Source organism: Solanum tuberosum, unplaced genomic scaffold (genome assembly GCF_000226075.1).
Source record: "Solanum tuberosum cultivar DM 1-3 516 R44 unplaced genomic scaffold, SolTub_3.0 scf00148, whole genome shotgun sequence".
Taxonomy (NCBI): domain Eukaryota; kingdom Viridiplantae; phylum Streptophyta; class Magnoliopsida; order Solanales; family Solanaceae; genus Solanum; species Solanum tuberosum.
Window position 1 is genome coordinate 966,421 of NW_006239071.1, and position 26,470 is coordinate 992,890.

At 31.4% G+C, this 26,470-nt stretch overlaps 3 protein-coding genes and 1 long non-coding RNA gene across 6 annotated transcripts; 1 reads left to right on the forward strand and 3 right to left on the reverse strand.

Moving 5' to 3' along the window:
* The first annotated feature begins 632 nt into the window (after positions 1-632).
* On the forward strand, positions 633-8,127 carry LOC102582650 (transcription repressor KAN1-like). 2 transcript variants are annotated; one of them, XM_006352339.2, is made up of 6 exons: positions 633-1,734; positions 2,043-2,119; positions 3,722-3,767; positions 4,471-4,645; positions 7,460-7,559; positions 7,863-8,127. In XM_006352339.2, exons 1-6 carry the CDS (start codon positions 900-902, stop codon positions 7,980-7,982), a joined length of 1,353 nt encoding a protein of 450 aa, XP_006352401.1. In that variant the 5' UTR covers positions 633-899; the 3' UTR covers positions 7,983-8,127. The 2 variants fall into 2 exon arrangements, with proteins under 2 accessions (XP_006352401.1, XP_015166410.1); XM_015310924.1 differs by having other exon boundaries at positions 4,480-4,645.
* A 1,561-nt stretch (positions 8,128-9,688) lies between these two features.
* On the reverse strand, positions 9,689-15,702 carry LOC102582984 (uncharacterized). The gene is made up of 3 exons (XM_006352340.2): positions 15,211-15,702; positions 11,024-11,261; positions 9,689-10,208 (listed from the first exon to the last, which is right to left on the reverse strand). Exons 1-3 carry the CDS (start codon positions 15,541-15,543, stop codon positions 10,069-10,071), a joined length of 711 nt encoding a protein of 236 aa, XP_006352402.1. The 5' UTR covers positions 15,544-15,702; the 3' UTR covers positions 9,689-10,068.
* Positions 15,703-18,831: 3,129 nt separating this feature from the next.
* LOC102583314 (uncharacterized) lies at positions 18,832-22,842 on the reverse strand. 2 transcript variants are annotated; one of them, XR_367642.2, is made up of 5 exons: positions 20,953-22,842; positions 20,476-20,856; positions 19,811-19,940; positions 19,678-19,734; positions 18,832-19,279 (listed from the first exon to the last, which is right to left on the reverse strand). It is a non-coding gene; the product is annotated as an uncharacterized lncRNA (long non-coding RNA). The 2 variants fall into 2 exon arrangements; XR_001474047.1 differs by having other exon boundaries at positions 20,038-20,856.
* A 159-nt stretch (positions 22,843-23,001) lies between these two features.
* On the reverse strand, positions 23,002-23,897 carry LOC102583543 (ethylene-responsive transcription factor 1B-like). The gene has a single exon (XM_006352341.2). The coding sequence runs from the start codon at positions 23,846-23,848 to the stop codon at positions 23,339-23,341; it is 510 nt and encodes a 169-aa protein (XP_006352403.1). The 5' UTR covers positions 23,849-23,897; the 3' UTR covers positions 23,002-23,338.
* Between the last annotated feature and the right edge of the window lie 2,573 nt (positions 23,898-26,470).

Here is a 26,470-nt window from a genome sequence, read left to right on the forward strand (position 1 = left end):
TTAATTCTTCGATCCTCCACATAGCTAATGCTTAGTGTATCAAGCTGCTTTTTTGTTTTACTTCGTTTTAATCTATTTAGAAAACAGTGTCATTTTTTCTATATTTGGCAACTCTTTTATCCTACTAGCTAGACATATTTAAAACAACAAAATTTAGCGATAATTTGTCACATAAAACATGTCTTTAACTTAAGACAATAAAACTTAAAAAATCTATTTTTTCTTCTTAAATGTCGTATATGTTGTCAAACTAATACAGTTAAATTAAAACGAAAGAAACAAATATTTAGATTATATATTATTTACACTTATTATTATTTTTGTCATTATATTTAACATCTTCTTACTTTTGTTTGTATTTTCTAAACTTTTCTAAAATTTTGTTTTTTCTTTTGACTATAGAAAGAGAGAGAAAATTAAGAAAATAGCCTCACCTTATTCTAGTGTCATTTTCCAAGATATACTCCCTAGGAATTTTAACACTATTACTCCCAACTTCCCCCTTCTTCCTCTCTTCTTTTTCAATTTCATCCATTGCCTTTTCTTGAATTCTTTTTCTTTTATAAAAGAAATATTCCCTTTTTTTATTTTTATTTTCCTTCACATCACTTCTTCTTCTTCATCATCTTTAACATATACACTATTAAAAGAAAATAAAAGAACTTCTTTTTTCTTCCCAAAATCAAACTTGAAGTTTGTCCATCTTTTTCTTTCTTTTTTGTTTGTGTTTTTGTGCAACTTTTTGCTCTATTCTCTAGGCATATTATTATCATAAATTTGGGGTTTTTGGTGTTTTGGTGTTAAAGTTAAAGCAACAAACAACACAACAACAATAAAGAGGAAAAAGTTTAGAAATCTTGTTGTTATTGTTTTAGATTTAAAAACAAAAATCCATAAAGATGCCCTTAGAAGGGGTTTTCATTGAAACCCCCTCTTCATCTACAAAGCAAATTCCTGATCTTTCTCTCAACATTAGCCCTCCTACTAATTTAGACCTTTCCAGTCGCCGATGTGTTACTGAAGTGAGTGAAAATCATGAGAGATTATTATCAGAGTTCAGTAAGACAGGAAATTGTCTTACTGAACTCTCGTTAGCTCATCCCACTAACATTACCACCACTACCACAACCGTCATCAATGATGACATGACAACAAGAAGGGGGTTTCTAGACCACTTACCAAGAAACCCTTATTACATCAACCATCATCACCAGCACCATCACCAGAGTCAAAATTATAGTCATATGGTTCAACCAATGAACCAAATAAATCATGGGGTTTCATCTTTAGATGTATCGGACGGTTTACGCCCTATCAAGGGTATCCCGGTGTACAATCACAACCGTTCATTTCCTTTTTTGGCTACAAATATAGACAAAGAGAAAGATCCAAAGATGTGTTTTTACCCATCATCATCTCCTTCTTCTTCTTCTCCTTCTTCGCCTTCGCCTTATTTTAATAATAGGTTTAATGGGATATCATCCTCGTCTTATCATCACGTGCCACATCATCATCCTCTTCAATATCATCATCATCTTAGTCAATATGGTCATTTAGGAGGATTAGGACATAATTCTCATCATGAAAATATTGCAAATTCTCATAGTTTGATGAGATCAAGATTTTTACCTAAACTTCCAGCTAAAAGAAGTATGAGAGCACCAAGAATGAGATGGACTAGTACACTTCATGCTAGATTTGTTCATGCTGTGGAGCTTCTTGGTGGACATGAAAGTAAGTTATAATTAATCAAAGTTGGATCCAAAATTTAATCTTGAGTATCGATTCAACATTTTAATATTCATTCTTAGTGATTTTTGTCGTGTCAAAATAAGGGCTACATTCGCGTCTATAGTCTAGTTTCAATTGTTTGTAATTTGAGTTTATCGTCTATTTAAAATACTGAGTTCAGATGAATCTGTATGTTATCATTTCATTATTTTATTTTTTTTGTGATTTGGGGGTTTATTTGAGGTGTGGGAAATGATGGAAAATGTCTAATCTTGATTTATTTATTTTTTTGGATTCTTGATTTTTTTTAGGGGCAACACCAAAATCAGTGTTGGAGCTAATGGATGTGAAAGATCTTACTCTAGCTCATGTCAAAAGCCATTTACAGGTACTTAATTTATTAGACGAATAGATTACGTAAATTTTATGTCAAGTCAAACGATGTCACATAAACGGAGCGAGTAATTTTTGTTTCCTGTGTCAAAGGTCCCTAGCTCAGGATGAATTCCTCCGGCACAGTAGCCAATAAAAATACAGTGAATGACTGAGTGAATGAATTAAAGAAACAAGTCTGATCTTTCTGATACTATCAGACATAAAAAAAAATTATTTAAAAAATTATATACTTTGTGGTAAAAATAAAGGGGGGGGGGGTGGTGGTTGTACTAGAGGTTATGTGTACCAGACAAAAGTAAGTCATCATTATTCAATAATACAAAATGCCTCGTGATTAATGACACAATTCCAAGAAAGAAGCATTTTGACTCTAAGAAAAAGAAAAAAAAATTAAACTTGTAGTGTGAGCACTGATAAAGTTATCTTCGTGTAATTTTTAACTCGAATACATAGGACCTTCTTAAGGTGTAGTCCTTCTCTGATGTGTAAATGTGGATACTTTGTGTACTGGATTGTTCTAACATTATTTCATGAGAAAGGGAGTTTCGTAGTTGAAGTAGTGGTAAAGGTATTTTTGTGTAACTAATTATAAGCTAGATACGATTGGCTACATCACACTTCTTGAGATGTGGTCCTTCTTCGATGGAGTTATGTGCGAAACGCGGATATTTTGTGTACTGAATTGTTCTAGCATTATTTCTAAAAATAAAGGGGGGGGGGGGTGGTGGTTGTACTAGAGGTTATGTGTACCAGACAAAAGTAAGTCATCATTATTCAATAATACAAAATGCCTCGTGATTAATGACACAATTCCAAGAAAGAAGCATTTTGACTCTAAGAAAAAGAAAAAAAAATTAAACTTGTAGTGTGAGCACTGATAAAGTTATCTTCGTGTAATTTTTAACTCGAATACATAGGACCTTCTTAAGGTGTAGTCCTTCTCTGATGTGTAAATGTGGATACTTTGTGTACTGGATTGTTCTAACATTATTTCATGAGAAAGGGAGTTTCGTAGTTGAAGTAGTGGTAAAGGTATTTTTGTGTAACTAATTATAAGCTAGATACGATTGGCTACATCACACTTCTTGAGATGTGGTCCTTCTTCGATGGAGTTATGTGCGAAACGCGGATATTTTGTGTACTGAATTGTTCTAGCATTATTTCACAAGAAGGGGAGTCTTGTACTTGGAGCGATGATAAAGTTATTTTCGTGTAACCACTTATAAGTCGGATATGCCCGGCTACGTCATACTTCTTGAGGTGTGGTCCTTCTCCGATTGACCTTATGTAAATGTGAATACTTCGTGTACCAGATTGTTCTAACATTGTTTCACAAGAAAGGGAGTCTTGTAGTTGGACTAATAGTAAAGTTATTTTTGTGTAACTATTTATAAGTCAAATACGACTCCTATATTACTTCTTAAGATGTGGTCCTATTTCAATTGAGCTTATGTAAATGTGAATGCTTTGCGTACTGAATTGTTCTAATATTATTTCAGAGAGTTAAATGTAAAGGGTACTTGAATTTTTTATTTTCTTGAAATATTTTTTGTCTTAACATTTGAAAATAATATTTATTCCTTTCCCAATGCAGATGTATCGCACTGTTAAAACCACTGACAAACCTGCAGTTTCCTCTGGTAAGTTGTCTTGCTTTAAGTCTTTTACTTTTCTTTCCTTTTTTTCTTAATAATAATAATAATAATAAGTTTTATTAAACACATTTTGCACACTAAGATGTCTATAACAATGTTTAAATTTTGGTTTTCATGTATTTGATTATTTCATGTTCATGCATTGTATAATATGTATCTGTGTTTAATAAGTTAGTATATACTAGGAACAACTTCTACAAGACGATATACGTAAAGGCATGATTAGTAAATTATTACCCGTGGTAAATTCTTTCTTGTATTGAAATAGAGAGTTGATTTAAACGATAAGATAAAACATGTTAGTTTGGTTCTTCTTTTATTTTCGGAAAAAGAAATAAGAGGCAAGAAAATGTATTTGATGAATGTATAGTATTTTTAACGTATATTCTTTTAAACTCTTTCTCGTTATATCGAAATAAGGATTGATTTAAACAACTAGGTTTATTATATGAGTTCGATCCATATATGAAATTCGTGTTTTATCATATTAGAAAAGAAACGAGATACAAGAAACTATCTTTGATTAATTTTAAGATTTACATGTATATATTTTAACCTATTATAACATGTAATTCATCGATGGTATATTTTTAAGGTAGTAAATTACATTCTTTAAGAACGATGATTACTTATAGTTATCTTTTATATGATTTGATAATATAATTTTCACATCGTTATTTTCTTGAAGGGCAATCAGATGGATCAGGAGAAGATGATCTCACAACAATAGGAAGTACCGGTGGCGGTGACCGGGCGGGTCTAGGCCAGTTTATGGATCAGAGAGGAGGATCCGATGGATCGTTACAACCCGAACCCGATTACCCGTCTACTGCAACCAATACTCTTTGGAGTAACTCTTCAAGGTACGTTCATATAAATAAAATTGTTCTCATATATACATTTCGACCTTATCTAGAAGTTTTTGGTTTGAACCCTTGAAAATGAAGTCCGACCTCTTAACCCCTCTATATAGTTGTTTTTTTTTTCTTCCATAGTATTTTTTTTACTATATGAATTTAAATTAGTCGAATTAGTGAGTTTTCCCCCTAGTGATTCTTTCACGATGTGAATCTAGAGTAGTCGAGCTGCATAACTTGAATTTTCAATGGATATGTCTGGATAATCGATAAGGGATTTGTGATGAAAAGTCCGTCATAAATATTTCCGACATTTTCTTGTCGATATTTTTTTTTGTGATGGTTGAATTATAAGAAGATATATTATGTAAGCTAGTGTTGTGTACGTAGCTAGTCGTCTTTGTTAGAAAGCACTTCATCTTTTAATCTAAAATTCTTAGACGTGAATTTAGATTAGTAAGTTATCGATACAAATATCGAATATCGAATGAAAAATAGGAAAGAACAATATGTAGGGTAGGACTTTTGAAGTAATGATGGAGTAATGAGTTACATTGATAAAGGGAGATATATCTATAGATATATAGGTTTCTTTTTCTTTTGCATGAATCTTATAAATATATATGCAAACCCACGTCCATCATTTTTTTCTAAAGAATAAAAAGACTTCTTGTGGCAGCTTTTGCTTTTGTTATGTTTTATTTTCCCTCTTTTTCTACTTTCAACTCCTTTAATTTATTCCAATTCTAATCACATATTTTATATTCATTTCGTCTCAATTTATGTGATATAATTTAATTTGATATTATTATTATTTTTAAAAGAAAAAGTTTGGTAATTCGTGGTCTTAGATAAATTTTAAATGTTTCTAATTAAGAAAAAAAAATGACATTCTTTACGAGGCTTATGAAAAAAAAAATTGTTACATAATTTGCTATATTAATTAGAGTACTATCTATTTCCTACCACTATTTTCCTTATTTTACCCGAAAGATTTAACTTATATACGCTGACGACATTAAAAAAGTATTTATATTATTAAGTCACTTAAAGATTTCAAGTAACATTATATGAAAAATGAAATTTATAATCTTAGAAATAAGTAGGCAAAGATGATTTGACAGTAGAGGTGGAGCTAGAATTTTGAGTTATGAATTTTATATTCTAGAAAAGATAGTTAATAGTAAAATTTATGAGTTTTTAACCCTTTCATACTGACTTCAAGTTAATAACATAATAATAATTAGTTTCATAGTCATTATTTATAAACGTTTATTAGATTTCTTAACAAAAGCTATTTGGTTCATGTGAATCTATAATCAAGTCTCTAGATCCCCTTTGTTACCGTCTCGACTAAAGTTATTGAGTTTTACTAAACTTAAAAAATTATTATAATTTTTTTACACTATTAGCATATATTAAAGAGAGAAAACAGTACTCAAATGGTAATTTAATTAGGATTTTGATAAGAAAGCAAAGATTATATTACTGTGCACTTTTTTCTTTTCTTTTCTTTATTCTTTTCCTTTTGTGGATTTTTAGAATTTTTTTTATTAAAGAGAGTAATAAACTAACCTTTTTTTTCTTTTTAGCTTTATTGTTATTCTCTTCACGAGGAGAAAATTTTGGCAAATAAGTCCAATAAAATAAAGACAAATATATTGACTTAAGTGCTTTGCTTTTCTCAAAGAAATATTTATTTAATTTTGTGGACGTGTGTTTGTCTTCTTCTTTTTTTTCTTTTTTTTAAATTTTTTTACTAAAAGTAGAAAAAAATCGTATCTTGTTATGATCAAGTTACTATATACAAAATATTTAAAATTAGCTATGAATTTCGTTACTAATAACTTTGTAGCTAACAAAATTTTATGATAATGCAATGCTAATCTATCACTATATAGAATTAGCGATGATTTTCTGTTTAGCTATAAAATTTATCTATCGTCAATTTCTGTTATTTTTAATCGGGAAATAATTTGGGGTTAATATATAATCCCCACAAAATAAACATTGGATACCATATCTGCAGGTTTTTAAAAAGAGGATTTTGTACGTTTTTAAAAAAAAAATCAAGTAGTTGGAAGAAGGGACTTTTATTTGTCCTATTATACGTTGAAAAAGTTTTACTTTGACCAGTCTACAATTATTTTACATATATAAAAAAGAAAGTTTAACTAATTGACAAGTACTTCAATTTCAAATGCCGATGGGAGTTTTGGAGTAACAGTCAAATTGTGTTTGTACGATTTATAAGTCATAGATTCGCTCGGTGGAGGTAATCATTGGTGTTTAATTTGTATTAGGATAAGTTATTTATAATACCTTTTGAAGTGTAGTCTTTTCTCAAATCTTACATAAATACAAAATGTTTTGAGTGTAGTCTTTTCTCAAATCTTGCATAAATACGAAATATTTGGTATACTGAACTGTCTTTTTAATTTCTTTATTCTCATAATTGTATAGATGGTCAATTTGGAAGATTTTCAATTTCATCATAAGATGGTAGAGATTAGTATTGACTTTGTATTTACTATATACCCCAAATATTAGTAACAATGCACTCCATTGCTTCCCACAAATTTTAGGTTGATTCGAATCTAATAGCTTTGGCTTAGACTTTATGTATACGTTAAAATATCTACTAAATAAATATTAATTATAGAAACTAAAACCATATGATGATATTCAAATTTTGGATCAGTCTTTCTAGCGTCCATCATGTTATATGCATCTTATCCACGCTTCAGTTGTTCAAACTTGGACATACGAGGTGATCGAAAGGTGTTAAAGTGTCTCACATTGGTTGAAATTTTTTTGCAGTAGTAGAGAAGGATGGTTGCAAGCTAACTCCAATGATACAAATGTCCTTATGAGATCACATAGTTTTCCATCTCAACAAAGATCAGGTCACCAAATAGAGGTATTTAATTTTCCCTCAAAACTTTTCTTTTACTTTTATTAATTGACAAACGTTTTGTCGATTATATTATCTGTCTTTCAAGATTTTTGGATACTCGACTAAGAAAGACATTCTAATTGTCCTAACTATAAGAGTGATTGTCTATGCCACTACTTTATGTTATCTGTCTTTTAAGATTTATATATGTACACTCTTAAGAAAGACATTAATTCTAATTGTCCTAAGTGTAAGAGTAATAGTCGATACTACCAATATTTATCTTTCGTAAATGTCTCACTTAATTATCATTGCATTATATTGCAGGAATGCAATTCATCAAGGCAAAAAAGCTATAATATAGGTTCCAATTTGGATCATCAAAAAAATCCAAGCTTGGAATTCACATTAGGAAGACCAGATTGGATTGAAAAGGATCATGAATGAAGAAAAAATACGACTCGTTCGAATCAAAGAATGTGCATCTGCTATTAAGATGGAGCAGTACTAAATCGTTGGAAATATAACTTTAATTAATTAATTTGATCTTGATTTAGTTGATCTTTTATTTTATTGTAATTTTGGAATGGGAGAGAAGGCATTATGAATATGAAAATAGTAAGAGGTTATATATAAAAGAAAGCAAAAAAAAAAAAAAAAAAGAGAAAAAAAAAGTGGAGATGGATTATTGAATTTTTCTTTAGGTTTCTCATCCATATTTTATCCAAAGTGGTTAAACATATGTTTTTGTTAATACATGATCGAGTTAGGTTGGTTTTGTTAATCTTTGTTTTTTTTTTATATATTTTGAAAAGAGTTAGATATTCAACGCAGTAATTTTTTTAATTTATATATATATATATATATATTATCAGTGTAGTTAATGCCATGACAAATACCAGACGATTTGTTAATGACCACGATATTAATGGATCAAAAGTAAACTAATATAAAAACTCATTTTTTTTCAAAACCAACTCAATAATTGTACCATGGTAATAATTTTATAATTAAAAAACTATTCTTTCTTTCTTTTCCTTTTTTGGATAATTTCAGAACCACATTGAAAATGAAAAGAACTCCTTTTTCAAGAAAATTTGTTATTTTTGGACTAAATATATACGAATATGAAACTCTTTGAATTTGTAACGAGCTTTGATATATAATTTTAGTATAGTTTGTGGTCTAAAATTGATAATTTTAGAAATTTTTCTGACTCACTTTTTGACTATTTAGAAATAGTCAATGGGACCACATTTTGACTCCAAAATGAAATTGTCAAACATTGTCCTTTAAATTAATATACCTTTTTGACCTGTACTTAATTTTAATATGTACTTTTAAATTTGAAATCATTAGTTTTTAGTTGTATAATTTCTTTTTATTTTTTTTACATTTCATACCAATTAAGGAAAGACGATAAAATTATAGAAGAGAAAGTCTTGTATGGAATGTCTTCTTCTTGTGAGGCAAAAAGATTTAAGAGTTTTATGGATTTATGTTTCTAATTCTTTAAGGTTATAATGTATATGTATTCAATGATTTTTTTAAAGTATGTATATAAAATTTAGATAAAAATTATTTAATTTGACTGAACCGACAATCAATGAGTTAGCTCCGCCGATAGGTCTGCTTGAGCTTTCCACTCAACCAATCTCCTATTTAGACCAATCAAATGAGCCCATTTCTCTAGTCTATCATTTGTTGGTCAATTCGCCTAACGGCTCTTGCCTCTCCTCTCTTTTCAAGAAAATGTATATAAATTTAGATAAAATCATTTAATTTGACTGGATCGACAATTACTGAGTTAGCTCCGCCTATAGGTCTGCTTGAGCTTTCCAATCAATCAATCTCCTATTTAGATTGATCGAATGAGCCCCATCTCTCAATCTCCTATTTAGAGTGATCGAATGAGCCCATCTCTCTAGTCTATCATTAGTTAGTCGATTCAGCTGACGACTCTTGCCTCTCCTCTCTTTGGGAGCCCCTCTCTTTTCAAGAAAATAATATGAAAACCCACCATTCGTACTAATTCTGATCGTGAAACACCATGAGCAACAGGATGTTGAGGATCAAAATTCGAAGTGAATTTTGATTTGCCTGTTCTTAGTCGTCATGAGAAAGAAATACACGAAAAATAAATAAAAAGGTCCTTCTATATTGGAAAGAAAGATAATCTCAACTATCATTACACAAATTTAACAAACAGAAAATTACATTCTCATTCAACATATTCAAGATTTCAAAAACATATACTAATACTTGCTAACTGGCAATAACATCTATTTCTCAAGAACAATTTACATGCCAGTTTCCAACCATAACAAAAAGCCCCATGGAACCAAGCTCACTAGTCTCCGCGCATATGGAAGATGCACGACAAGCTTAAAGACCAACGATATACTTATATATCATCACGAAAGGCGTTAAAAGCACTAAAGCCAAAATACATATTGGTAGTTGGTAGTATTCATCATTCAAGACTTATTCATAGAAGTGGCCTTCTCCTTTTCTTGATTGTAAGCATGATTCATCACGCGTCATGATTGTGTCGCACATGTCTGGTGGAAGAGTAAGCGGATAGTGCTGATCCTGTCGCGTTCAATGAGCGTTTGGCAAGACTTGCACTTTTCTTTGTTGCTAGCCATATAGTCCAGAAGAATCCAATCCAACCTGAGGCACACGTAGAATACCAGATTGAGACATTCATATATGTAATGACGTAGGGGAAGCAAGACGCTCAGTATTTGGGCATAATCAAAGGACAGTTCGGTGTTAAATAAGGAAATGTGAACTCTAAAAGAAGGGACTGGTACATAAGTAAACAGAGAAAACAGAACATCAAGTTTCCACAAGTTTTTCCGACAAAAGAAGTCTACGTCTGAAGAGAAGAGGGAGAAAATGAGCTATTCTCGATCGAGTGACTTGGCTTGGTTGAACCCTGTAATAAGTAGCACCCCCGCAAAACCAAAGTTTTCTAGAACTTCATGTTTACATTTAGTCCATGAACCACCAAATGAACGTCGTATACGTTTAACGTAAGGCATAGAGATAATGGCAAAAACATACCTAAAGTATCACGTTTATGCGAGCTTCCTACCTGAACGATAGTGAAGTTGAGGTGTATTTTTTGATAAACAGTTGGTGACTATCAGGTAGGGAACTCGCAAAAAACGTGATACTTCAGGTATGTTCTTGACCATTAACTCTAAAGAATATATGGCCTTATGGAACTTAGAATTTCTTTAACCTCTCTTACATTATCCTTTTCTAGCTGGGCACCGTGAGAGGTAGCAATCTGGAATATGGGTGTAAATGACGGGGTACAAAAGTATGATGTATAAGCAATGAGTTAATCCATACTCGCTGAAGACAAACTCTCATATATGGGTAAAACAAAAAATATATAAAAGCTAAAACATGTGAAAAACAAAAAGAAGGTGCTTTAACTGAAGCAGAAGACGAACTCCCTTCTGTATACGGTATACCTGTAGCCACAATCACAGCGAAAATTGCTATAATTGTCGTAGTGGAAATGACAAATACAGCAACTGATAGAGCCCCAATATAAATTGCAGTTAAGCAGCCAAAGAAAAGAGCCAAGAATCCTCCTGCGGCCGCTAACGACATGAGAAGTGAGATCACAATGGCGTTGACAGTTGCCGCGACAAAGAAAACCATAAAGACTAGCAATCCTGTCAAAGCAAGAAGAGCAATTGTCCCCACCTACATAAATGTTAAGCAGTCGAAGAAACAGTTTAGTCTCACAAACTTGGAAGTTCCGAAAGAAAAATAACCTGGATCAATATTCATAATAAAACAGCTAGCAAAGGAGGTTGAGCAGAGAAAGTCAATGCTCCGTAGTTTAGAGACAAAGATCCAAGACATAACAAGAAACTCAGACTTCAAGTTCTTCAAAGCACAGCTTTAACGATGAACCGATTGAAAAGTTGCTAGCTAAGAAAGGTAAAAGAAATGACTTCAAAATTGTGTTAGAATCTATACACTCACTCCACACCGTTAGAACAAGGATTCATTGCATACTTGTACTCAGTTCATAAGGGTGCAAAACACCCTAAACATACTCGTTTTTTCACGTAACCGATGAATGATTTTCTAAATATGTGCCTTTTAGGGAGCCACTGGAATGACATCAAGTATTAACCGAAATAAGGCAAGGAGAGATTCTTGAGTTCTTGGTACACACTCCCTTCTCATTCTCCTTGGTTTTCATCTTCATATAATGTAAAATGTTTAACATGGGTAGAAAAGATAGCAGTATCACTTGCTTTATTATAATACTTTGTTTCATTTGACAATAAATCTCATAGGGGATGCCAAGTTTAACAGGTAAAAGCTTCAGCAGAAAACAGAAAGCTCACACATGCATTAAAAGAAAATACAGTGCAATACACTTAAAGTCAGTTTTTGAGCAAATGATATTTTACCGATTACCTTCAGACTTTGGGGCTCTCCAATTCAGCTAGGTCCATAGTTCTGGAATGCCTACTATACGAATCACAATTCAGCTCTTCTTTTCAGCTCCCATGGAAATGACTACTCTTACTAAAGGATGCTATCTAGCCAATGCATAGATCTTGTCATATCCCAAAACGAACAAAACTTTCAAATTTTACTTGATGCAACTGGTTCTTAATGGGTGATTTACGAAAGAGGATGGACTCCCTTCAAATTTTACTTAATGCAATTGATCCAAGGTGTGAAGTGGGGGAGAAGGGTTTTCATTACTGGGGTCCCATGAACTTGATTTGTATAGATATTATACTAATGTCTTGACTAGTTACATCTTCTTATATTTTTATCTATGTTGCTTGGACTCTTAAAAAATGTCAAGGGGTGCGTGTCGGATTCGCCAAAAGTAGTGTATTCTTGGAGAATCCGACAAGGGTGCGGCATCAAAAGTGAAGAGTCTGCGCAACTTAGATTTTTATAACCAAAAACAAAAAGGCATAACTAGTCAAGACATTAATAAGTATTCGACTTCTCTCTGCAGTTCACTGAATGTGTATTCCACCCTATCCCCCTTTTTGATAAGTATGTGCATTCCGCTTTTTCTAAATGATTAAGTTCAACAATAATAAACAAACACAGAGATTTGCACATTATCAACATATTCGACAAAATTATCCAGAGAATAGAAACACGAAAAAAGATTAGGACATGCACAGAAGAACTCCTATAAACTAACAACAACGACAACATGCCCAGTGTAATCCCAGAAGGGTAGTATGAACGCAGACCTTACCCCTACCTTTGGAGTAGAAAGGTTGTTTCCCAATAGACCCTCAGCTCAAAGGAAAGAACTCCTATAAACTAGGTAGTTTGAATGATTTATCCGTATGCCGACAAACATAGTTATGAGTTATGACTCATTTTTGTATTTGAATTCAAAGGAAGCTTCACATTCAAAAAGTTAAAAATATATTCTCACTGCAAACATTGTATGTGTTGAGCCGGCATAAGAGTAGGTCATCTTTTAGTAAAAATTCTTTAATTCCCAGTATTTCACCAATTTGTAACCAAGATCCCTAATATCCACAATTCTGGCCATGCTATATTCGAAGAGACAAAGTGAAATGCCTTTCAGAGCATTTGCTGTCCCGACTGACAGTCTAAGAAACCCAATATAACTTACTATAAAAACTGTCAACGTTTCTCTTTTGCTTCATGAACAATTCCTTTAGTGGTTTGGTCCTACTAGTATTCAAAGAAAAATAATGGTTACATATGCTACCTTGGCATGATACAAAGTAGACTACATATAAATCAGATGAGACAAGTTAAATATTAGAAGGAAAGAGAAAAGGTTGTTGGGTATATTCTCTGAAATGAAATAAACGGAAATAGGAATTAAGGTCGCTAATCCTTTGTTCCATGATTGCATATTTAGGACGCTTTCCCGACAAAAAAAAAGTGCTTCTCAACAGAAGTACGGGGAGATAAAACAGATCTAGAATGGCCAGATGACCGAGAAGGGCTTTCTATTGTTAAGTGTGGATATGGTAGGAGAGTGTTGATGAAGTCTGCGACCTCTATAGGGTCAGTACGAGAGCAATATGCTTAGAATGAAAAAGAGATGAAAATGATGTAGAATAAAGGTCCATTATTATTACTTTCGCCTACCACTTGACAGAGCAAGCCATGTCTTAACATCCTTTATTTTGGTGTAAAATTGAGGTCTCTAAGAAAATGTAACAATAGAGTCAGCCCAGTGCACTAAGCTCCCACAATGCGCGGGGTCCGGGGAAAGGCCAGTGCACTAAGCTCCCACAGTCTACTATATGCAGCCTTACCCTGCATTTCTGCATGAGGCTGGCTGTTTCCACAGCACAAACTCATGATCTCCTGATCACATGCAGCAACTCTACCAGTTACAAACGCCATTGAGCCTATACCTTTACCAGGTGCAGTCAGTAGTCCCCAAGTTATTCCAGTAGTTCATTGGAGTTGGATCAAAGGGAATGCATGTCAAATCAGCTACTTCTAAAACTACCAAGAATATGATTATAAACATTATACCTTTTGTCAAAAGAAATCACCAGACGAACGGTCTCCTATGAAATTTGTACCTTCTTGTTTCCTTTCTCTAATTATAGTTCAAGGTCTCGAGAAAATCAATTCACAGGCCACGACTACATTTCTCCTCCAGAAATAACTTCCAAATTAAATTAGCACAAACTATCCGAACTCAAAATCCTCATAAGCTGCTCAAGCACCAAACTCTTGCCCATAGCAAACATGGGATATTCTTTTACAGTAAAGCAAAAAACACAAAAGCTAATGCCACAATAACTATAAATCCACGAACTACTTCGAAAACCAGCAAAATAAGCCAATCAGAGCAAATCCCGATCAAATTAACTCTCAAAAACTGAATCTTTGATATAAATCATAACAAAAAAAATTGGAATCAACTTACAGAAACAAAAATGAGTGCATGGAGAAGGCTCCCTCAGCTAGTCTATTTGTTTCTTTTCATTCAGTCTAACTACAAAACTTGGATACAATAACTTAAAGCCATAAGACAATTTGAAAAACTGGTAATATAAGCCAATCAGAGCAAACCTCATATCATATGAACTCTTGAAAAACTGAATCTTTGACATAAATCATAACAAAACAAACTGGAATTATCTTAAAGAAACAACAAGGAGGGCATGCAGAGGGCTCCCTCAGCTAGTCTATCTTTTCTTTAATCAGCTAATAACAAAACTAGCAAATTAAGCAATCAGAGCAAACCCCAGATCAAATTTACTCACAAAAACTGAATTTAACACAACCATAACCAAACTAAATGGAAATATCAGTAAAACAAGCCAATCAAAGCCACCCCACATCAAATTAACACTCAAAAATTGAATCTTTAATGTAAGTATCTCAAAATAAACAGAAACTGAACTTACAGAAACAACAAGAAGGGCATGCAGAGGGCTCCCTCAGCTAGTCTAATAACAAAACTAGCCAAATAAGCCAATCAAAGCCAACCCCACATCAAATTTACTCACAAAAACTGAATCTTTAACACAACCATAACCAAACTAAATGGAAAAATCAGTAAAATAAGCCAATCAAAGCCAACCCCACATCAAATTAACACTCAAAAACTGAATCTTTAACACAAAATCATCTCAAAACAAACAGAAATCAAACTTACAGAAACAACAAGAAGGGCACGTAGAGGGCTTCCTTTACGAGTCCAATTGTAAACATTATGAGCAGTATTCTTTGAAGCTTGATGAAGCAAAGGAACATTTTCAGAAACAAACCCTTTTATCCTCTGAATAATTTGACCATTATTATTATTATCAGAAGAAAAAATTGCTGACACAAAACGATTGAAAATATCAACAAGAGTAAACCCTTCTTCTTCTTCTTCTTCTTGATTCATCCCTTTTGATGGTTTCTTGAAATTTGTTGAATCTATAGTTTCACCATCATCAATTTTTTCTTGAAATTCTCCATTAGACTTTTCAGTAGTGTCTCCCATGGCTTAAGGGATTGAATATCTCAAAATGTACAAAACCACATGGTCATCATTATATATATGAAGGGTGTATTTGGATCTTGATTAAAGGTAATTTTGTCCTAATTTTGATGGTTAAGATTTAAGAAAGTTGTGTTTTTATCCTATTTTACATGATGGTAGTTATTTGAAGAGGTGTGGATTTGAGATAATGATTTACTAATTTATTATATTAATGAAAATAATTATTGAAATATTAGTTTGATAGTGAATTTTTTTTTAGAAAATCAATAAACTTTTAAATTCTTGATAGACTGAAACTAAGTTGTGTGGAATCTTCACTTTTTGATCTTGTATTGTATTTGTGTTGATTTTTTCAAAAATATAAATATTTTCTATTTTGACTAGGCTTATAATTTAATTTATTTATTTATTGAAATTAGAGGTCTAAGATAAGTCACGGTCTCACGGATGTTTGTGTGACTATAACTTATCTTATTTAGGAAAGAATGAGTATTTAAAATTTAAAGTGTTACTAAATACTCTATTAAAATGTGTCCGGCTTTTTGGAACCGACTAAAAATAAAAGTATATCGTATAAAATAAAATATAGAAAATATTATTTTTGAAAAATCCAATATGCTCCTATTGATATTTTTGAAGAGTCCGAACAAATCACAGTACATCTTAATATTTACATCTCTATACTAAAAAAAAAAAACCTTCTATAATTTATATCATCATATTTCGTGATCAATAATATTTAGCCACCTATTGTTGGAATGTACTATCTAATTTGTTTCTTGTTATGAATTTATTAAAAATTAAGACTAGGAGTTATTATACAGATAATCAAATGGACAATACATTCTTAAAAAATTACATACGTGGAGAAATTTGTTTGCACATTGATTGTGCAAAAAAGTGGACGTATCAATCCAATTGTTTTTTATGAACCTAGATTTTCTTGAAACAATTAATTGAACAACAACTGATCCATTATTTTCGGTTTTTCATCTGATATTTAATATTTATTTTTAAATTGTGAGTACTATTCAAATTTACATCATGTATAAAACCAACCATACAATAATATCATGTTTCTTGTGACGCCACAAAGTATTGTACGTGTGATCAAGAATAAAGTTGTTATCTTGTGAAATACAAACATAATTTTCAATAGACTCTCGGTTCAACTTTTAAAAAATGTTTATTAAAAAGATATTTTAAAAACTATCATTCAAAATCTATGATTAAAGTTTAAAAAATTTATCTATCCTACAACAATTTTTTTAATATAATGTCTGATATTTTTAAATATTAATCAGAGAAACAGGTAATTGGGAATAGAGACTTAAATTACTTTTGTCATTTTGTGTTGGTCAAAATGTGAGACTGATTGCTAACACCAAGGACTTGATTGACTACCAACGGTTATGATAAATCGTTTATTTTTAATCAGAAATCTTGGATTCGAATTCTCTCAGATATAAAATTGCTTTTATTAGGGAGCGTTTTATTTTCAATACAAGACTTACTAGCGCGAATTCGAATTTTATGTTGGATTCAATCAGTGGCGGAGACACAAACAATTGAGGGGTGTTGACTGACACCCTTTCGTCGAAAAATCACACTGCATAGCTAGATAAAAATATGAACAAATTACAGAAATACACACCCTTTGTTCACTTATTTCCATTATCCCCTATTACTTTTTAAAATCTCCAAAATCTCTTATTTCTTTAATGTATCCGAGCCAATATTTAATGTATCCGAGCTAGTTTTTAATGTATCTGAAGCAGTATTTAATGTATCCGAGCTAGTTTTTAATGTATCTGAAGCAGTATTTAATGTATCCGAGTCTAGTTTTAATGTATCTGAACTACATATTAATGTATCCGAGCTACATATTATGTATCCAAGCTAGTTTTTAATGTATCCGAGACAATATTTAATGTATCCGAGCTACATATTAATGTATCTAAGCTTCAATTATTGTATTTGTTTTTTTTTTTAATTTTTAAGGGATTAATGTAATTAGAAACTTATTAGGGATGGATTGTAATTTCATATTAAAACTATGAGATTTATGTAATTTACCCTAAAAATATACTATTTTTTATGTATATATATTACATATTGACACTCATCGACTTCTACAAGATTTAACTTCTTTATATCTTGACACTTCTTAGTTGAAATTTTGACTCCGTTGTTGGATTCAATTAGTGCACCGATTGCATGCATTACGGTTCAACGAACACCTACACATTTTAATGCATTTTTTTTTGTACTCTTTCCATGTGATACATATATGAGATTTTTTAAAGAAAATCTTTAGTAGGGAGCATTTTTCCCGAAAAGTTTAAATTGTGCAAATTTAAATTGGAAAAATTGCATGAAATAACAAATTATTAATTTATATTAAATGCTATAGTCATAGTTTATTTTATTTGTAATTCACAGCAAACATCCCTTTTTTTGCCATCTGGTTCGGCATACAATTAACCATTTTTGGTATACAATTTGCCCATTCGGTATACAAATGTATAAAATGTGTTTGTGTTGGTATAAAGCGAGAGAAAAATGTATATACAAATACAAATACATATATTTTCGTCCTATACACTTATAATTATACAAATACAGATCTTATTATACAAATTACAATGTATAAATGAATTTATACAAAACTGAACAATTAGTATAAAATTGGATGTTTGTAGCGAATTATACAAATCAAAAGCTCCATAGCAAACATAAAATTTACTATGAGCGCAATTATGCAAACTATAGTTATAACATACAAATATGATTTTTATGTTTGCTATATGTGAAAGTTACTCTATTGAAATTAGTCGAGTCTTAATATGCATATTTGGACAACGAATAGGCAACCAAAAAAAGGCTCTTCTGATGCAAAATTTTCATATTTTTAAACCACCACGCTTACATCTATATAGATTTAATTTTGTATTATTTGATAGAAAATATCTATGATCCATCAATAGTAGGGTTGTTCGATGAGTCTCTCTACCTTTGCTTAAAGATTTTGAGTTTGGGAGTTTTCACGCTTTGTTTTTTACGCGACTATGCAATTTAATAAAAGTGTAGCTTTTGATCAAAGGCTACATTTTTTATCACGCGATATGGTCTACACAACCTTAACATATTGAGTTCATATGAACCTGATACCAGTACTCTGCATCCGCCTTTGTTATGTTAGTGACTCAATTTCAAACTTGATATGGTGACAAACAGCCATGTCTCTAAATTGAGTTTTGATAATTATGGTGACAAATAATTAACATGTATAAGAAATGTTGATGTTTTGATAATTATTGATTGCTTAATGCTATAGCCTACGAGGAATACTTGCCTCTCCATCATTAAACAAGAACGTTTATACTATGTCATTCGATAAATGTCTTGTATCGAGTCATCGAGTGTTTGTTATGTGTTCTACCTCATAGATGTAGATGCCTTCAGAGACAAACTGGTTTAACAGCAGCCTCGTAAGCCATGATGTTGTCCGGGTTTTTGGCATTACAATGCTACGTTACAGTTTTTTAGCGAGGTTCAGCTAAGCCTAATAATCAACAACGACGCTCAGTTAAGCCAAATGTGCTTATGATCATGACTGATAAGACATTGAAAATCGCGTAAGACTTGCCTGAATACTTCTTCTCGATACTGCTCAGCAATATCGCGGAAAAGGTGTACTATAGTTCTTCTTTTCTTCTGCTGTTCTATCATTACTCTGTACAGAAATACATAGAAAAGTGAAAAGGGAATGTGTAAGGTCAAGGAAACCATAGAAAAACTTGTCCCTCCGTTTCAATTTGACTATCTGGTTTTGACTTAGCACGAAGTTTAAGAAAGTAAAGAAGACTTTTGAATCTTGTGATCTTAAACATGTTACATGGAAAATTGAAACTAAAGAGTTGCTATAAAGGGAAAGAGACATTCTGTTTGAAACGGAGGGAGTAGCAAATGATACCTTTGAGTTTTTTTCACCATATCTGAATTCAGGAAAACAAGGAAATCGACCTAGGTAAGTCTAAGATATCTGTGAGTACCTAAGTACTTTTTAGTGCACAGACAGAAACTCAAGGGCAAAAACACGAGGACTATACAGAAGACGAAAGAGTTATTGACCTGAATGTTTTCGTTCAACGCCTCCAATAGTCTTGCTTAAACTTGTACCTTTAACTCCTAAAGGGAAAGTAGAACTTTATACATGATCATAGAAATATTGATTGAACTTGTGCTGCAATACTAGGTTAATTACCTTATTTTAACGCGTCAAGCAAAGCTGGGACTATAGTGTTAGAGATCGTTTGAACTAGGGACTTAACAACCTGTTACAGGACGCCCTTTCTTCGTAGCACAAGGAGCTGAGTTTAACAGTAATGGCATTGCTACAAAAGGAATAAATGCAATTAGCAAACATCAGATTTGGTTTATAATGCAGAAAAATGAATGATTAGAAGAAGAAGATACATGTAGAAAATTTACCAGAAATAGCAGTCATTCTTACTAAAGCACTAACAACCCACAAGTTAGGTATGACAGATCAAGGCTTTTTCTTCCAGAAGTTCACTTTTTATCGCGATTTTTTTAGTCCCATTAAGCGTGCTACACGACATATTACTATGTCAACGTACTGAAGACATCTAATTCGATAAGTTGCTTATTTCACAACCATCTACATCCAGACATAATGTGACTAATACATATGACAAGCATTTTAAGTGAAACTTCATACGAGTGTTATAGGAAGATCGAACCTTTCATCATTTGAATTATTGGGAACACTCAAATGAGGAATGAAATCTGCCCCTAAGCATTTGCATTGTCTATATGGTTCTTAGTAAGTTAATCGACAGCTCCAGGAAACAGTATAATTATACGATGCCTTCTTAAAGGAGACGTAAAGATAGAAACTTTATTCACCTTTTCAACATAATCAAGGTAATGCATTCGAAGGATTTGGCAAGAAGCATTCGACTTGTATCTTCAGTAGCAGTTACCAAGATAGCGTACAGATAAAAGCATTATAGAATCATATACATATGCAGAGTCCTCTGCAGTATCCCGAGCAAATGAAGTTTAGATCAAGAACACCAGAGACTTAAAACCAAAAAAAAAATGCTCATTTTGAACCCCGGAAAGTAAAGTACCTGTGATGAAACAAGATATGACAGATAAAAGCTTATGTCATTTACTCATATACACGTGAACGAATAAACATGTTGTAGATTGGTAAATGTGACATTATCTGTAGAAACGCGACTAATTCACTCACTTTCTCATGCTGGTAAGGTTTCAAAATATCTGCACCACGTTAGTGACTGAACAACATGAATATACCTGAAGTTGCACTTGTCTATACAAACGAAACAACATTACTAGGCAACGATATGTACTTACAATGGATAAGTTTGATTCGAGGAATATCAAATCATCAAATACTTCTATCAAAGCTGGAAGAAGTTGCTGGTGATATTGTTCTTGAAAATGTGGGCTCAGATACATTGACAGCTGACCACTCCATGCCAGAACAACATACCCTGTGTAATCCCACAACAACAATATACCACTTCTCATATTCAACTTTTCCTTGGACCGCTCCATTCCACTACCAATTCCCTCGATGTCCACCTACATTATTTACCTCTCGAGACCCTCAACACCTCTCTAGCTACTTAATTCCCTAATGCAATTAGTTGTCCAATCCCACATTCTATTTGCATCCCCACTACTCCCCCAAGCCCTCATCGTCATCAACTTCTCTCCCATCGCGTAGTTCTATTAGTAGTCAGCCACCTCATTTAATCCTCGACAAGTCATACAAAGCCCTCCGCTTTTTCTTCCTCTTAATCTCTAAATCCATTGCTAAAAGCTTATGTTGAGTTATAAGATACTCACTCGGGATAAATTTCTATCACACTGTCTAAGGAGTAAGTAGTCTATCTGAGTCTTAGCCACCGTACTACAAAAAAGTCACCAACTAATCCTCCTTGGGAAAACTCAAATTAGCTATTACCAAATCAAAAACTCAGCTTTGTTAATATATATATACAGACAATGAATAGAATTATTATAGCATTGGAAAGAATAATAGTAGGTACCATGCACCATTTTTTGAAGTAGAAAATAATAATTAAGGTCGGACCTAACTCAATCCCAAAACATGAAAGCATAGAGAAGAATAAAATAACTAGTCACAACATAGCATATCTCCCATTTATCAATAAGAAATGAACGTTGGGCCTAACTCAATCTCAAAAACTAGCTTAAAAGGTTATGATTGCACGAAACCATTATAAGGAGATAACGATTCATTTCCTCAGACAATATGTGTGACATTAACACTTTCTGAAAGTATGCCCAGGATTGAACATCTAGGGCGTGGACAAACATAATATTGACATCAAACATTTAGTAAATAACCAAAACATAGGAACAAGTCCGAGTCTCATATAGACTATAAACGTCGGACATAACTCAATCTAAAAAACTAGCATAAAGGATTATGATTGCCCAAACGATCCGTTTCCTCCATCAATATGTATGTAACACATCCTCACACACCCTCAAGACTGAACAACTGGAGTGTGGACAATATAACATTGAGAACCAATACGAAATAAATAACCAAAAAATAGGAATGGATCGTACAGACTCTGATACTATAATAAGAAATAAACATTATATAGTGCCCAAACTTAATTTCCAAAACTAGCTCATAAGTTAAAAGTTGCCCTTAAATAAGAAGATTATAACAACTCATTTCGTCCGCGAACATAAAATACTTAACACATACCCCTGGTTATGGACAGTTACATGTAATTATCTTCGGTGATTTAATTAATATTCTTCTTTTTAAAGAATAAATAATTTATATATAACTAGTGGGAGCCTCAAGTTAAAGTAGATGATAGTGACTTCCAAATTCCTGGAGATCACATTTTTTTCTATATATATGTAATAATAACAATACGTCAGTATATGTCTAGATTTGTGTCACAAAAACAGTATTAATACTATGCCAAAACTTTATAGAAAAGGTAGTGCGTCTTCTTTTTTTCTTCTTTTGAAATTCGGAATGAAATCTATATTTATTGCTCGGATTTTTCAAAAATGTGGTCAGATTCGAAGTGAATTCTTCAGAAATATTGCTTTTTTGAAGAATCAAGACATGGATGCGATGACATTTTTAGAGAATCCGAACAACATAGATGGAAACTTGGATCAAGAAGTGAAATTAAGAAAATAAAATAGTGAATTTCAGTAATTCGAAATAATGGCATCATTATTCACAAAATAAACTAAATTATTTATTTTTTCCATATACATCATTATTTGATAAATATTGTAGAAACTGTTTGAGTTGTATTTCAGGTAAAATAACAATTTTCACCTTACAAAACATTCAGACATATATATTTTTCCCAAGATGTTTAAAACATAGATGAATATTGTGAACTATTGGATCTTGAATCCTTTATATTACTCCTATTGAAAAAAAAAGTTAAACAGATCTCACTTATAGAATTACACTGGATATGCTGTTATAATTAACACAAACATCATATTGACAACCAAATGATGAAAAAGGAAAGGTAAATTAATCCTATGTTGCTCGGTCTCATAAAATATCGTCAATACGTGTTGGATCCTCCAAAAAACAGTGTATTTTAAAAGAATCTGACACGAATACAACAACGTTTTAGAGTGTCCAAGAGCAACATAGAATTAAAACCATAAACAAGAAAAGTACAAGATTTACTTACAAATGTGAAAATTTTGTAGATTAATTTGAACAAGATGAGTACTCAGAAGATAATAGTTCATCTAACAGATCAGGACCTAAATCTTCAAATATCAACACATTTTCTTCTTTAATACTAATATTCTTTTTTTTTCTTGATGTACTATTTCTCTTCTTGTGTTTCTCTTTTAGGGCTGCAGCTGGACTAGACATAAATAATCCATCTTTAATATTGTTAAATTCCATTTTTGTTAGGGATTCGCGCACTTTATCTACTGAAAAATTCAAGCAAGTTAAAGGACCTCTCATGCAAAACGCGGCTTGGTCATAAGTCAAAGCAGCTTCTTCAGCAGTATCAAACGTTCCGAGCCAAACCCTTGTTCCATTCCTTGTTGAATCCCTAATTTCAGCTGCATATTTTCCCCATGGCCTTTTTCGAACACCTATATAATGTTTTTTCTTATCATCAACTTCAACTTCAACTTCAACTTCAACTTCGACTTTGATGTTTGAAATTAGTTTTTCATGATGATCTTGAATCTTCAAATCCATCTATAAATGGAGTAACTTTATGTGTTAATATAATGTAGATATTTTTAGTATAAAGTATGGACTAATAATGAGTGGAACAACTATATATGTTTTCTACTGATTGCAAGGGTATTATTGGAAAGTTATAATATTAACTTGTTTTTATTTGTTATATGCTTTATTTTCAAATTTTATATTTTAAGGAGACTAGCATGTTATATCCTTTGAATGGTTGGATAATGTAGAATATTAATTGTACTGATCGATAATGTACTATGAGATTTAAACTCAAATTTGGACGAGTTTTATTATATACTGTCAATGTAAATAATAGTTACATAATGAGGTAATTTATTAGGAAAATATAGGTAATTTTTTGATAAGTACTAATTGATAAATTGATATAGATAATAAATATATATATGTGAAAATTATTTTAAAAAATCTTCTAGGGTTTTGTCTATTAGTGAGATTAGGAAAAAGGATTTACAAGTGATCCACTTGCTTTAATTGCTAATATTGAGCTGTATGAGGCTCATTAATAGATTAATAAAAATAATTAATTAATGTTAATGATAATTAATTGATTAATATGATGTAGGCCTCCCCCACCACCACCACTTGCTCCCCTGCCCTACCCTACCCTAAAATAAAAGAGAAAAAAGGACAGAAAATGCAAATAATCTATATATGAAAGTCTCTCTCTCTCTCTCTCTATATATATATATACCCTACATTTTTGGCTGCTTTAAATTGTTTAAATACTATGGGTAATTATTATTTTTTTAATTAATTTGATATGTTCACGCTATGTACATTGTTTTTCAGGTTAATAAATCCTCTTATTATATACTATCATAGTAATTATCTTTTAAGTAATTTGATCGATAAATAGATATTAAACCAATTTGAAACCTTGATCATATTTTCCTTCAAGTAGAACTTTATAAATAATTCATAAAATTCAAATTGAGGTACTTAATTATGTAGTTAAAAGTAAAATGAAAAGAATTTCATTGCACATTAGTTAAATATAATTAAATTAAATAATTACCTATTAGTCAGCAGCCTTTCCAATAATAGAGGGAACATAAATTGCAAATTTATCAAAACCTAGTAGAATTGATAAGATGGACTATATTTTATATGTATAAAACATCTAGATAGGTTGTGAAAAAACAACAAAAGAAAAAGAGGAATGACAAAATTACCCTTGCAAATATGATCCGTTCAGTTCGTCTAAATTTTATACGATCTAATAATTGATGATCGATTTATTTATTAACTTGACTGATATTCAGTTCATTTAAATTTTACACAATTTAATTAATGATCGATTTATTTATTAACTCGACTGATTTTAATCCGCCTCATTTAATTGATGATTTATATGTTGAACTGATTTAAGTAGTAATCCAATTTAATTATCCTAAGTTTCAATTTTTCCTACGTTTGAAACTGTCTTTTCATAATCTAGTTATATATTAATCAACTTGGTAATTCATTAAAATCAAAGGTAGCTAGGTTCCATTAGTCAATTTGCACCTTTCCAAAGAGGTGACACTTCTCCTAATCATTCCTCAGCATGACTGAATTTTACTGGATTGTCACTCTATGTATTTTTTATTATTATATTTCATCGAGTATTTAAGTTTTCTATATAGAGTTTATCCATTACTGCGATGGAAATTGAACTTCAAGTCGGTTATAAAAAGACTTTTCTATCGGGATGTTCACTTCTTTTCCTAACCACTAAGTTATAATTAGGTTTGAATTATGAAAAATAAATCACTTTTGTTATAAAATATTCTATCTTTCTGGCTCGAATTCTTATGAATTGAATCCCAACTGAATATCAAATATCGCGTGAAAAATAAAACGGACTAAATTTTTTAACCATAAACATGTACGTATACATTTTGTCCTATTTTGGTTTAATTTTATGAACAGAAAACTATATTATTGGTACTATAGTTGAAACAGATAATTTAATTAAATGCATGAAAAGGATCGATATTTAATACTATATTATTGTCCTATAGTCCATTCAAGGAATTGAATTTGCCACTCCTCTTCTAGTCCATTCAAGATTGCCCTCTTCTCTGTCTTTTCTTTCCCATTTTTGGAAATTTAATTTTGAATTTAATGGGACATTGAGGCATAAAAAATGTGAAATTTAAAAGAAAAAAATAACATTTATTTTTAATTTGAAAATTAAAATTGTATCTAGGTATGAATACAAATTATGATTGTTTTTGAATTATTACGAGCGTTTTGAAATGAAGATGGTGAAAATATCATTTTGTAGAAGTTCAAATTTCGAAAAGAAAAGGAATTCCATAAAATTGTAACAACAATGTCAAAAAAAACAAAAAACAAAAATCAAAAAATGAAAATGAAAATTATTCATGACCAATCGCGCACTATCCACATACTCCTTGTGTAATTATTAGATTATACATTCTTCTGTTTTAATTATTTGTTTCACTTTCTTTTTTAAATTCGTTCAAATTTTAAAAAAATATCTCTTTTTCTTTTCTTCTTTTTTAGTAATTTTTTAATTTCAATTTTTCAACTAAAATAAATATCTAATAGACTCTCCTTATCAAATCAAAATCAAATAACAAAAACAAAAAAAATACT

Bases quoted from the DNA above. Each gene is read 5' to 3' on its own strand.
- LOC102582650 (XM_006352339.2), top strand. From the start codon at position 900: ATGCCCTTAGAAGGGGTTTTCATTGAAACCCCCTCTTCATCTACAAAG. The intron at 1,735-2,042 runs GTAAGTTATAAT...GATTTTTTTTAG, and splicing joins GCTTCTTGGTGGACATGAAA to GGGCAACACCAAAATCAGTG. The intron at 3,768-4,470 runs GTAAGTTGTCTT...ATTTTCTTGAAG, and splicing joins CAAACCTGCAGTTTCCTCTG to GGCAATCAGATGGATCAGGA.
- LOC102582984 (XM_006352340.2), bottom strand. From the start codon at position 15,543: ATGGGAGACACTACTGAAAAGTCTAATGGAGAATTTCAAGAAAAAATT. The intron at 11,262-15,210 runs GTAAGTTTGATT...ACATTTATGTAG, and splicing joins GTGCCCTTCTTGTTGTTTCT to GTGGGGACAATTGCTCTTCT. The intron at 10,209-11,023 runs GTATACCGTATA...CGTGTGCCTCAG, and splicing joins CGCTGTGATTGTGGCTACAG to GTTGGATTGGATTCTTCTGG.
- LOC102583543 (XM_006352341.2), bottom strand. From the start codon at position 23,848: ATGGATTTGAAGATTCAAGATCATCATGAAAAACTAATTTCAAACATC.